This window comes from Rhyacophila brunnea, unplaced genomic scaffold (assembly GCF_057557595.1).
Source record: "Rhyacophila brunnea isolate RB1 unplaced genomic scaffold, BYU_Rbru_1.0 scaffold_5, whole genome shotgun sequence".
NCBI lineage: Eukaryota > Metazoa > Arthropoda > Insecta > Trichoptera > Rhyacophilidae > Rhyacophila > Rhyacophila brunnea.
The window spans coordinates 44,677,843-44,691,491 of record NW_028233170.1 but is presented as its reverse complement, the minus strand read 5'-3'; the positions used below and the strand labels follow the sequence as shown (position 1 = coordinate 44,691,491).

Genomic DNA, 13,649 nt, shown 5'->3' with positions numbered 1-13,649 from the left:
GACTTTTCATTTTTCAAACCTTATTACCAAATTTTATTAGTGCCCAATGAAGATGTATTGTACAAACACAATTTCTTCAAAAAGATATTACATATTAATAATTCTAGTTAAGTAGCGGTGAAATTTCTACAAAAGCTTTTTTTTTCAAAGAAATATACAGTTTTCATAATAAACTATAGAGGAAAATATTAGTAAATAGTAAATCTCACATTTTTAATATATTAATATATTTTTATAAAATAAGTTTGGTAAATAATATGCAGTATTATGTTTTATAAGTTATTTAGTGATGAATATTGTGAATATGTTGCAATAAAATAATGTCAAACAAACGACACACGTCTATGTATCTCCTCTATCTTGGAATTTTAAAATTAATCGAAAAACTATGATTATATTTAATTTAAAATAAATGCAATACAACTAATATTACAAAATATTTAAAGAAATGAAAAATACAAATACTTGCTGTGATTATAAAACACTGCCATTAAAAATTGATTATTTTAGATAGGTGCCAAAAACGTGTTGAGCATGTCAAATTTGTTGTCAATTTTTTTCATATCAGCAAAATGAGTTAGATAACACAAGTAAACAGAGTAGAAGCTTCCAAAGTTATGATGTTACATAAATAGGGCAAGTGTAAATAATTGGTTTTAAAACAAAGCTTTTGTTGGTTTTAAAAATTTTCGAGATTTTCAATGTTAACAGCTCTTTAAAGCTACAAATCTTAAGAAATATCTAATAATAACTCGTCAATAAGTAAAATAATTAGCAAAAAGTTTGTTTCAAAACCAATATACATAATAATATGTACCTAAGAGAGTTCTACCACATTAACGACAGTTTAATAATATATTATTGCGTAACATAAGAATATTGGCAATAGAATGTTTATGAAATTTGAGTTCATTTGAAAAAAATGTTTCTTAAATACTTATTGTATTTTGAATTTAAAAAAATATACTTTTCAATCGTCAACTTTTAATTTTAAAGCTACAGTAAAAGGAACGCCTACCCGTCAGGTGAATATATAAACATCTGAAATGGACAAACCCGGATATCATCTAATAGTATTATCGCAGCAAAGGTGATTAAGACACACGGTATATTGTTAGTTCAAAACTTCAATAGAAAATAATTCTCGTTACTGCTATAACTTTTTGTCAGTTTGACAGTATTTAAATCAAAAACAGCACACGACTCGCTTAAAATAGACACTTATTAGACAGCATAATATCTTTATAACATACATACACTTGTCTCAAAAATATTCATTAGATTTGTTAGATTGTAGATTGTCCTAATCACTACGTTTAATGAGCATATTTAAAGTCGTCAAACAAGTTAAGAACATTAATCAACTACGAAAACTTGCCATGGTAAGAGACTATAAAATATTATTCCAACAATAATAATGGTATACAATGATTGCTTTTATGTAGAGGTAGGTGTTCTATATTAATTTCTTCTCAAAATACGACATTAATTATGAGATGAATATTGCAATATATCCTGCGGTGAGGCAGATATACTGCTATTCACACCGGATTGTTAATTTGTACAGCGGCCATTGTTAAGTCGTGTTAATATCTGGATGGTTGCAATGCTTGCGGTTTCACATCGGCATAGATGCTGGGTTAGATAGAGTTACAAGGTATAATCAATATGAGATCGAAGAAAAATACTTGATTAGATTTATGTATTAATTGAAACCTCCTCTGAAAAAAACACCATCAATTAGGTTGATTTTTAGAAAGACATACAAGTCTTTTTTAACTTCATACACGTTGTGAAATGGTTTTTTAATAGATATTATATTTACACAACTTTTATAATAATTTGCGGAGGGGTATATTTTCAAACAGTACAGTTCTTTAAAATATGGTAATAAAATTGTAGTGTACAAGTGAGTATTATTATCATTATAATCTAAATGGGATGGCCATCAGTTGTATTTGCACCAATAATATTACTTTAACAAGTTCAGAAGCTCTGGATCGGGGGCAGAGGACGTTTGAACGAGGTGAATGGGCAGGCGACCGCGGTTGTCCACCTCAGAAATGGATTTTTTATCAAACTTCAGCAAAAGACGAACGACAGGTAGGTGGGCAGCGGCCGCGGCTCGGTGCAAAGCGCTCTGTCCATCGCCGTCTTTGAGGGAAGCATCGGCTCCGGCTTTCAAAAATATCTCCACTACCTCCTCGTGACCTGAAAAGATAATGCATCATGAAAAAGTTGAAATCGGGCATTGAAACTTATGGAGGAATCATATCATAACGTGTAGATGTCTCAATGATATAGAAAGATTGCATAGCCAGCTCAATACAGATCCACCTGCACCAAATCCAGTTTTAATTAGCCGTATCCAGAAGCACAAAATGATGTGAAACATTTGCAGTTGTTCAGGTCTGGGAATGTGACAGGGGCAACTGACTACCCAAAACTTAGGTTGTCACTCACTCAAGTGCGCTTAATGAACTTATTTTATTAAATAAAAAAAAGCAGTCGACCCAACCAGGTTGGACGGTCCAATGGATCCAACAACTGGTTGGACCAACTTAACTTCCCTTTTTGTTACATTTCAGGACATTCCCACAGGATGTGGTTAGCATTTTGTGATTCACATGTACAGTAGAACCTCGATTATCCGGACTAATTGGGGATGAAGGTAGTCCGGTTATTAGGGTAAAAAAAGTACATTTTGTACGGACAATTTTTATTGATATTATATGTACAGCTTCAATTTTAATTATTTCACAACATTCGTGCACTAACTTGTGTTTTGAATAATACGGATAATCGAGGTCCGGATAATTGAGGTTCCATTGTAGAGACATGTAGGTCAATCTACAATGTCAAACTGGAAAAATTCGCCAACAGCCACCGTGGCACCAAAAATTGACTAGTATGGTAGTCGGAAGTCAGAACGGTTACCACCATTCATCACTGACTATATAATTCCAGAAACAGTAAGCATAATTTTACCAAGAAAATATCAAAAAATAAAGAGTAATAATAACCTGCAGAAGCGGCACGGTGTAGTGGTGTGGCCTGGAAAGCTCTGGTCTTCGCATCGAGAGACGCCCCAAGGCGAATCAGCTGACGACAGACATCGGCATGGCCGCCTCTCGCAGCGTGGTGAAGTGCCGTGTAACCGGCCCCATCTAACGCGTCCACTCCTCCACGTTTCACCAATTTCTCAATTCCCTCCGTATCGCCAGATTGAGCTATTATGGCGACAAAGAAATGATGATTATTTTGATTACCTATCATTAACCTATTGAGACAATCGGCGCCAGAATGCAGGACATGGTGAAAAACAAACATTTTTAATCTTATTTTTTTTCCGACCATGTGCGATCCTAATAAGATCATAATATGGGCCTATTAGGTTTGTATTAACAGATTTTTGTATTTACGAGAAATGTGTGTCAGCCACTTGCTCAACCTATTAGGTCCATACTATGACGCATACACAAATTGAAAAACAAAATGTGTACTTGCCAGACCCAGGATTCGAACCTGGTACTCACGACGCTTAGCGCTTAGTCACAGTGACGGGCGGGCAGCCGCGTGTGCAACTCAAACGTATAACAGTGATATGCCCAAAAAAAGTCTACGAACATTTCACACACGGTTATACGTTTTGAGTTGCGCACGCCGCCGCCCACCCGACCACTGTGTTCTTGCACTTAAGCCGCGCTGTCTGCGTGGCCATGTAAATGAAACTGTACGGACTGTAATTGAGTTGAAATTACGTAATAATATAATATGTAGCTATCATTTTATGGTGTTAGTTATATAGAGTCCAATATCAATTTTAAGAATTATTTGATTTATAAAACCTATTTTTAATTAAACTTGTCAAAATAATGATCAGTTCAGTAAGAATGAGGTGTTTGACAGAGTAAAAAACATGTAATGTCCTTTTTATCTACTAAATATCTTGAAGTGTATTGTATTTACCTCCAGTTATAGTATATCTTTCTTTTATTATGTACTTCTACCATGGATTTTTTACCTTCGTCATTTTGTACAAAAAAAGGCTAAAGAAAACACAAAAAACTATATTTGATCCCTGATACACAAAATTAACTGAATATTAAATGATTTATAGCAATTTTAATAATAGGGGCCTTTCTGTCATTTGTTGTTTTGCCTCAAGTGATCCTGCAAAATCTATCTCGTCTCCAATGGGTTAAAATACAGTAAAAGTGAGTTCGAATCTCGAAAAAATATAGTACGCCTTCTTAGTGCCAAATAATTTTCAGAATATTGTACCTGCGTGCCAAATCCCTCTTTCGAACTCCATATCATCCAGGGTCTGAACGCAAGCGACCGGTTCGCACAGGCACGTCTTCTCATGTTGATGATTAACACACTTAGACATTTCAAAGAAGTCTCGTTTAAGTCTTTTCACCAGATTTTACTGATTTAACATCTATAAACTTTTGAAGCACAATAATTAGTCTGTTTTGTTACGGCTGAAAAACATGCAAAATATATAACTGACAACGACACGACGAAATAATTATTTTTGCTTTATATCAAATTTCATTAGAGTTCCCTTTCGAGAGTCCACGTTATTTCAGCTTCGCCAGTTGTGGTAATAACGCGGTAGCCGAGCTCCCCTAGGGAGTTGATAACCCCCAGGATGGAGCCCTTCACAAGGATACCGTTGATAACTTCGACAGAACTTCCCGGAAAGCGTTTGGTCAAGGCCGTTTTCTCATCGGTGCTCAATCCAAAGACGGAGCAATCGACGGCGTGCAATGATCCTTTAACGGCTACATACATGTAAGTTCCGTCCGACGGAGGAAGGACGATGCTCACCGCGTCGGGAGCTTTCACTTCTGTCATTCCTTGTTGAGTCTGGGCCATGGTGATGCTGTGATGAAAGGTAAGATTTATTGAATGAGAGTTTCACGATAGACTTTATCGCCTGTGCAATAAATTATTATGTTTATCTTATAGATATCAGAAATAGTTTAACTAGATCTGAATATTTAAATATCGTTTTCTTTTATGCTCTGTATGTTGGCATAAGTTATGGCCTCTTTGTTTATGTTGGTGATGTTATCGCTTCTCTCTATGAGGACTGGATCCGGCTCCGGTTCGGTGAACTCTCTTCTCATAGTCCACATGTATTCATTGTAATCCTGTTTTACGGACGTGGAACTCGAAGCGACAACTCTATAACCTAGCACCTGAAAATTTAAAAACACTATGTTTAGGAAATATGTTTCCGAATAAACATTTATTAGTAATTAGTTGTTTATATAACTTATAGGCGCCACCCGTAATCGATGAGCAGTGTAGTGTCCGCTTCTGAAACTGTGGGTATCCACATATTACTTTTTCAACAACCATTTCTTGTACAAATCTTGGCTTCAATTGACATCACATTGTAGAGCCAACAATATGGCTTAATTGATTTCACTTATATATCATATAACTAGTGAACATACGCAGCGATTTGATATAATCAGGACATATCAGAAGAAGCTCCCATCTACACCTTACAATTTAAGTGGGTCTCAATTTTTAACATAGTTAGAAGAAATATTTAACTTGTTTGTAACCGAAGAGGAATAAAACTTTCTACAATCAACAGCAAGCCATGAAAGACAGTGACTGGCAACGCTAAACATGAATTTTCAGATAGCATGTACATCAGATAATTCTGAAATAATAACTAAATTTGATGGTGTCAACGCACGGAAACCCTTTGTTAAATTATTTCGCAATTAAATAAATATTAAATACTTAGCATTTTAAATAATCTTCTTTTTTTTGAATTGTTCAAAAATATCAGTTGCCTCGCGTCTCACAATTTTTCACTGGTTATAATCAATTATACATCTGAACTCAGAGGTAAACCAGGATAATCAAAAATCACAGTTCTTTTAGTCAATCGAGAAAACAAAATTATTATTCTAATTAAAAATGCATGGCGTGTTATTTCACGCGAAAATAAATAATATACCAATTGGTAAATAGATGAATGGCAGACAAAAACGATATGACAATTTTGTTTTCTTGACTGAAATAAATAATTATATGTTAATTATGATCCCATTTTACCTCTCGGCCCTATATTATTATATTATGTTGTCAGAAAAATCATTAAATAAGCATAGATCTGGAGCAAAAGCGTAAACATACAATATCAAAATAATATGTGAAACATTCCGAAGTATGCATTGTTAGTCATTAGGATTAGGTATTTTTTTTAAATGAAAATTAGCAGAAACCACACGTTAAATATTATGTATGTACATACAGATAATATAATATTAAAATTATAATTTTCAATAATTCGCCGGTTTTTTTAGTTCTGTAATATTCAGTCAAAGAGAAATTTTTTGTTAATTTCTTAATTACTGAAAAGGTAAGGTAAGTATTGCAATTCATCTGTAATAGTTTTTATTGAACTATTTTTTATTCAATAAATAATACACAAGATGAAGAAGAACATACACAATTTGGAACACCACAGAAACATATTTATTAGAAAAAAAAAATGTATCAAATAGGACTTGAACCCACATCGTACATTCTTCATAACTCTTATGTATTTATTGATTGAGTAAAAAATAGTTTATTTTAAAAATATAATAAGACAAAGAGTGTTAAAAAATACATATAGAAAAAAATTGATGCCATCTATGACCGAGGTATTAACGGCCCACATGCTCAGCGTACGTCAAAATGGAGCTTTTATGCTATTTTCAAAGCATGATCCTGGACATTCCTTAAACGTTGTAGATAATCTATTTACATAATTTTAAAGTCTTATTATCCTTTATATTTATTTTAAACATTTGATGACCACATAAAGTATTTTTATTACATAAAATAGTGTTCTTTTAAACCTCTCGCTCTAATGTTTTAGAATATAGTCATATTTCAGTATGTCCAAGTGGTGTTAAGATTTTTTATATTTATTAATTTTTAAAAGCATTTATAAAACCATTAGTAAAATTTATGTCGACATTATTATAGTGAAATATTTACAATAAAAAATTATATTGATAATCTCTGTGATCCCAAATTTGATAAGAATTAGGCATTTTATTATTCAAAAAATGGGCAAGATTTACACATTTAACCTTTTAGCAGCCCAGCTGATAATACTAGGTATAACTCCAGGGCCCAAGAATTAAATAATATATAAAAAAATAAATTACCAGTGGAAAATTTTATATCAAGCACTTACATATGATGAGACATCATTTGAAGTTCGTCGAAAGGATTTTTCATTCATAATTTCATGAAAATGTCGGAAAATTTGCACCAAGGTTAGGGTTATCACAACACTGTGAATTTACAAGAAATAGTTCAAAAATATTTTTAAAAAATTCAAAAAAAAAAATTATAAAATTTATAAATTTTACAAGTACACATTTTTTTGCAATATCGGTATTATTTTCGATATTATATTTTTGATAGACCAGTGTTCAGTAATTTTGTTGCGAGAATTACGTGACATGAGCATGCACACTCCCAAAAATGTGTATATATCATCGGTTGTGCAGTCTACCCACTCAGAACCGTGATATTTTTTGTAGCAAATTTAAATTGTTTATTTGTCTCTCGCACTATCATTTCAATAAAGGAAATGTAGATAAAACACTTGAAATAATCCATTTCAAGTGCATCCGAAGCTAAACTATCTGCTTTGCATCCCGATTCAGTATCATCGAATGAAAATGCGCGCGGGTCAAATAAATCCGATTTCCACTCAAATGTCGGCCTTTCAGTAGCTTCGGATGTAGTTGGTGCATTTTCTTCAACTTCCAAAGTATCGTCAACTTCATCAACTTCGGAATCATCACTATCGTCTTCAGATTCAATCGTTTCTAAAAGGTTGTCAATTTCACCATCTTCACAATATTCATCCATTTTGAATTGGAAAAATTGGTAAACTAAACTCGTAAATATAACACTTTTGTTTGTCCAAATTGAATGCAAAATATAAATAAAAATAGTCACAGTACTTAGTCACTCGACACAAATAAAATTTTCAATCTGAAAATATCGAAAATGTTTCAATTCAATCTAAAAGTAAACTCGTAAATATAACACTTGTATACGCAAATCATACGCAAAATATAAATATAAATACTCACAACACTTCGTAACTCAACACAAATTAAATTTCAATAAGAAAAAATGCAAAATCTTTCAATTAGAACGCAAATCAGACTATCATCCCGACGACCAAGTATTACGCGATCGCGGGGCGAACTAATGAGTCAACAATTTCTCAGTACATGGGAAGAAATCGGTAACCCTGAATGGGCCTCTCGGGAATCCCCTTTATTCTCGCGATGTATTTGACTTTTCAAACGTTTCTGCCTGCAGAGCTTGCCCATAGATGTCAATACACGTATTAAAATTGAAAAAATAAATATATGACTCATATTAGGCGCAAAAACGGCGCGACGAGTTTCGCTCGTCACGGGCGCACGAAAGTAGATGCCCATGACGAGAACCACTCGTCAGTGGCTGTTAAAGGGTTAAAGATACTGATTATAAGCTTCTACGAATAATGTTTATCACATTTGAATGGTCGAAGACATAGCTTATAATCAGTATCTTTAAATGTGTAAATCTTGCCCATTTTTTGAATAATAAAATGCTTAATTCTTGTCAAATTTGGGATCACAGAGATTATCAATATAATTTTTTATTGTAAATATTTAACTATAATAATGTCGACATAAATTTTACTAATGGTTTTATAAATGCTTTTAAAAATTAATAAATATAAAAAGCCGTAACACCACTTCACATGGACGTACTGAAATATGACTGTATTCTAAAACATTAGAGCGAGAGGTTTAAAAGAATACTATTTTATGTAATAAAAATATTTTATGCAGTCATCAAATGTTTAAAATAAATATAAAGGATAATAAGGCTTCAAAATTATGTAAATAGATTATCTACAACGTTTAAGGAATGTCCAGGATCATGCTTTGAAAATAGCATAAAAGCTCCATTTTGACGTACGCTGAGCATGTCCCCCCTTAATTAGTACCTATTAACGTCTTGATAAAGAATTAGAAAACATAGTTGCCATTATTAATTGAATTTGAAGTAACACTTCAGTTATAACTTGAAAATTTCAGCATGATTGAAGATTGTATCAATAGCTTAACTGGTAATGCACAACATTCAGATTGCGATGGTTGTGGGTTTAACTACGATTTGATAGAAATATTTTTTTACAAGTATTTTATGGAGATATATCAAATTATGTATGTTATAGTAGTTTTAATTGATGAAATTGGTATTTTACCATACACCAGTGAAATGTTAGTATATTGTTGACTGTATATGAATCCGATCTTGGTGCGATTGGTGCTAAGGATCGATATTCATAGTTGTACCACATTAAAAGTGAGACTATTGTTCCAAAGTCGGTAACCTGCAAAGTAAGTTTCACTGTATGTATATTCATAAAATATCAAATACAGCTGTTTGTTAATCAAATATAATCAAACCGGAGGTCGATTGCAAAGTCATTAATTTATGTATATTCATCAGCTGTATTTTTTTTTATTTTACGACTAACTTTAAATATGAAGGCCACTTTTTTCCGCTATTCGCTTTTTCTAATTGTTTTGTTTCAAAAAGAAAACATTTTTTTCAATTATATCAAAATGGCGGAATATGGAAGATATTGACTTTGAAAGTAACAGCCCCAAGTAGAATTCCATAGTTTGGGCACGAAACAACAGCGGAGATGAGGCCGAGCGAGACGAGGCGATACATCGCGCGTGATGTCAGCACTGTCAGAAACATTGGCCATAGACAAAAAACACATTACCCTCGTCTATTTCCTGCGCACGGGAAGAAACCAGATATGCACACCTTCCGCACTTTGACTTTTTCTCACGTGGCTTTAATCACCACCGTCAAGTGTTATAGCTTCTAATGTAAATGTGTGCATGATGTGGCATGTTGGTTCGTTAAGCCAGAAACTTTTGTGTGATAAAAGAAATCCAGTGGTATAATTTTTGTCATCGTTCACTTGCCAGTGTTTTGTGAGATGTCATAAAGGAAAGAGCTTACGTATTTGTCTTCTTTTGTAGAGCGCGAAGAACATATTATATAAATAATATCTTATTAAAGAAGTAGACACGCTACAGAATGGGTTAATAAGATACGAATGTGAAAGCCAGTCGCCGTGGGCCAAGGTTATGAAGCCAGGTTTGGTTTGAGTACTAAAGTGGACCGCTGCGACAAAAGGTAACATGATCACTAAAAAGTTACATGATAAAAAATCTCGATTGCGCGGTAGGCCCAATTGTTAAGCGATGTCAGTTCATTTATACATACCTCAAGAGCGGAGAGTATGACACAAGGATGCTGAAGGTACACTATCGTCGATGCATCACAATATCCGCCGCATGCAAACCTTTTAAGTTGTTCTATTTCGCCAGCTAAAACGAAATTTTATATCTGCATGGTATATTTAACATTTCAGAAAGAGTCGTCATTAAAAAGATTGGAAGTAGGTACCAGTGGCGAAGAGTCCCTGTTCGAGGTAGGTGGGCGACGGGTAACTGAAATAATCATACTTACGGGAAATTAATTTACCGATAAACAAAAAATACAACATGCACTTTCATTTGCCTAGCGCGAGATCGAAACCATGACTCACAGCTTTGTAGACAGGCGCTTTAGCAACTCGGCCACCATGAATGCTATAAACGTGTGTGAGATAAACATATTAATAAGCTTTTATAAACTATTTTTTTTATTTAACAAATAATTCACAAGATTTACGAATGAACCATTCTTTATTGAACATTAATAATTAGGAAACGCTTCAGAAACATACCAATTAGAAAAAATCTTGAAAAAAAATATGGCGCAGATTTCAGCTAATGTGCTTTACCAATTTAGCCACCTGCATCCTACCTAATTAAGATGAAATTAAATAATAGTCACATAACTGAAGCACTTCTCAAATTACATTACGATGGCTGCCAGCCTATATGGTAAAGCACATTGGCCAGAATCCAATGGATGCGGGTTCGAGTCACATCCGGTACTATTATAGTTAAAAGATTTTTTCTAATACGGATGTTTCCGAGGTGTACCCGGTAAACCAATACCACAGACAGACAGACCAAATTATCAAATCGATAAAACCGCTGTCGGTAGATTGTTATTCCGATACATTTCTTTTCAAAAATACAGCTTGGTTTTTTGTTTTTTTCAAAAGCTAATCGCAATCCGAATGTATTTTGGAGAAATGCATAATTTTTTTTATGACCATTAGGTTTCTATTTATTTTTAACTTGTTGAATAGGCTGTAAGTGCATAGCACTATGCACAATTTGAAATTGTCAATATACTTATAAATAAGTAACGTAATTTTTTTTGTTATCATATTGCACACTTCTTTATGAGTTGGGATAAACATTAGATGTTGAAGAATGGTTTCCTTTGTGTTCGCCATTGATAGTTTTTTACGTGTTAAATATTCAATAATCACTTTGAAAAAATCTTCGCCACTGGTAGATACATAGATCACTATAGTGAGTGAAGATATTATAATTATTATAAGCACGGATAATAAAGTACAATATGGAGTAGCAGCTGAAGCGACATACGGACAAAACAGATATTTTAAATGAAGCTACAACAATTTTGCAGGAATCAAGAGAACTGGTTTTGTTGTTTATGGAAAAGTTTTTGATGTTGAAAAATTATGACAAACATTTTACATTGCGATATGTAGGTACTTACATTGTATTTTTTTGTAATAATAATGCCATAATATACAAAAACCCTGCGTTTTTATTAGTGTATTAGTGGAGAGTACTTACATACTTATATCAAAAGCATACCTACTTATTTGTGCATTGCATACGTTGTACAATATTGAGTGAATAAGCATAGATAATATTTCATAATATATTAGTGAATTTCTGTGTAGAAAAGCATATTGATTGAACCAGATTGCGTTTTAATTAACATGTTCACAATAATTTGAAACAGTAACATACACAGGAAGCAGAATAAATCATAAAGTAATACCTATAACACATTTCAAATATACATATGCTTAGAAACTTTGAGGACAAGTAAAATATTAGATAGACTGTACAAACTGAATGCCATTTTTAATCAATAAAGTACACAAGAAATTTAATTATGTGTGAAGGCTGTGAAGCTTTAATAATTTGAGTGGTTTGTATTTTTTTTAAGTGGTTGATTTATAGATTTTAAACTACGTATAGGTACTTACAACATATTCAAGCAAACTTTTATAGATATATCATTAGGGCCACAAGGACGTGTATGGTGAACAATCAAAATACAATAATAATATAGCGGTTAGTAGTGGTGTGCGGCGTGCCGATTGTCATGTTATACATTAGCTATTAGCACCAGACATGCGTGATGGATTTTAGAAGTGTGAACATGTATCGAGTATTTTATACCACACCTTGTAATCCTGATACGAGTACTCTCCAGGGATTTTTGTGACCGTATGACGCTAAGTTACCCCGTATCAAAATGTATGGCATTGAATATCTAAAAATACGTAATAATAAATGATAACATTCGGGTGCAAGAGTAGGTACGTACTTCGTCAAAGAACCTGTTTATACTCACAGTTTACAAAACCTGTATTAATTAAGATAGTCAATTACGGATTCGTGTTGTTTATTATCGCGATTACAGATATGCATATCAGGGTAAAATGATATCGAAGAAGTTATAATATTATGTAGAGATATTCTCAATAGTCACACCTACAATTTGAAGGTGACGTGACTTAAGTGGTGTATAAATTCAATTGTGACATTCATTTTTTGTGTAGCCGTGAATTTTTTTATTAAACAACTACGTAGCAAAATTATTACCATATTAAAAAAATATAAATAATCATTTATCTGTAATAAAAAAAGTTTCATTCTCAAACTTTTATAAAAGCAATCACTTATATGCCTGTTTATTTTGAATAGGTATATATTTATATACGATTCGTAATCATTCGGTTATTTAAGATTTTCAACAAACTCGGGCAAATGATTTCTTAGCTAAGAAAAAAGCAAAAATCATTTTTGTCTATGAACATAAAGTCACCCATAGACTAATATATGAATGTCAACGTGACAGATGACGTTTAATTCAAAATTGTTATGATCACTAACACCTTGTCAAATGGAAGCTCTCACTAATAAATATGAAAAACCTGTCTTGCCTACGGCTGAGCAAATATTAGAAGACCTCGAGGACCCTGCTATTAGCCAACCACCACGAAAAATGATTATACCATCGGCCGGAGAGAAAATGGAGTGGGCCAATTGTAATAACCATTTGTTATACCATGAAGAGCTTCAAGAGACTTCTGAGAAGGTTACAAAAATAAATAGTAAACTATCTGAATTGGACAGTGAACTAAGGACTAAAATGAGTGAAATGAGAGACCAAGTGAAACTACAGTTTGATTCCAAATAGACTTTCAATACTTCTAAAATCTTTATTGATGCTTTACATTTTTTGTATTATGTTCTTTAAGTGATAATATTCTCTTGCTTCTTTCATGATTATTAGAGATAAAATTATGTTGTGCATGTTATTATTTTTTTAATCATTAAATAAAGAGTGCTTTA

At 32.9% G+C, this 13,649-nt stretch overlaps 3 protein-coding genes across 4 annotated transcripts; all 3 read right to left on the bottom strand.

Moving 5' to 3' along the window:
• Positions 1–3: 3 nt before the first annotated feature.
• LOC147066471 (uncharacterized) lies at positions 4–12,833 on the bottom strand. 2 transcript variants are annotated; one of them, XM_085955174.1, is made up of 5 exons: positions 12,646–12,833; positions 12,476–12,564; positions 4,285–5,210; positions 3,024–3,230; positions 4–2,211 (listed from the first exon to the last, which is right to left on the bottom strand). In XM_085955174.1, the coding sequence occupies exons 3-5, from the start codon at positions 4,391–4,393 to the stop codon at positions 1,973–1,975; spliced, it is 555 nt and encodes a 184-aa protein (XP_085811300.1). In that variant the 5' UTR covers positions 4,394–5,210; positions 12,476–12,564; positions 12,646–12,833; the 3' UTR covers positions 4–1,972. The 2 variants fall into 2 exon arrangements, with proteins under 2 accessions (XP_085811300.1, XP_085811301.1); XM_085955175.1 differs by lacking the exons at positions 12,476–12,564; positions 12,646–12,833 and adding an exon at positions 10,354–10,457 and having other exon boundaries at positions 4,285–4,487.
• Positions 4,561–4,884, bottom strand: LOC147066473 (uncharacterized). Its single transcript, XM_085955177.1, has one exon. The coding sequence runs from the start codon at positions 4,882–4,884 to the stop codon at positions 4,561–4,563; it is 324 nt and encodes a 107-aa protein (XP_085811303.1).
• LOC147066472 (uncharacterized) lies at positions 5,010–12,833 on the bottom strand. The gene is made up of 4 exons (XM_085955176.1): positions 12,646–12,833; positions 12,476–12,564; positions 10,354–10,457; positions 5,010–5,210 (listed from the first exon to the last, which is right to left on the bottom strand). The coding sequence occupies exons 2-4, from the start codon at positions 12,555–12,557 to the stop codon at positions 5,010–5,012; spliced, it is 387 nt and encodes a 128-aa protein (XP_085811302.1). The 5' UTR covers positions 12,558–12,564; positions 12,646–12,833.
• Positions 12,834–13,649: the final 816 nt, after the last annotated feature.

Bases quoted from the DNA above. Each gene is read 5' to 3' on its own strand.
- LOC147066471 (XM_085955174.1), bottom strand. From the start codon at position 4,393: ATGTCTAAGTGTGTTAATCATCAACATGAGAAGACGTGCCTGTGCGAA. The intron at 3,231-4,284 runs GTACAATATTCT...TCGCCATAATAG, and splicing joins AAGAGGGATTTGGCACGCAG to CTCAATCTGGCGATACGGAG. The intron at 2,212-3,023 runs GTTATTATTACT...TTATCTTTTCAG, and splicing joins ACACCGTGCCGCTTCTGCAG to GTCACGAGGAGGTAGTGGAG.
- LOC147066473 (XM_085955177.1), bottom strand. From the start codon at position 4,884: ATGGCCCAGACTCAACAAGGAATGACAGAAGTGAAAGCTCCCGACGCG.
- LOC147066472 (XM_085955176.1), bottom strand. From the start codon at position 12,557: ATGCCATACATTTTGATACGGGGTAACTTAGCGTCATACGGTCACAAA. The intron at 10,458-12,475 runs GTGTGGTATAAA...ATTTCGTTTTAG, and splicing joins ACTCGTATCAGGATTACAAG to CTGGCGAAATAGAACAACTT. The intron at 5,211-10,353 runs GTATGTATAAAT...TTAAATTTTCAG, and splicing joins TCATACTCTCCGCTCTTGAG to GTGCTAGGTTATAGAGTTGT.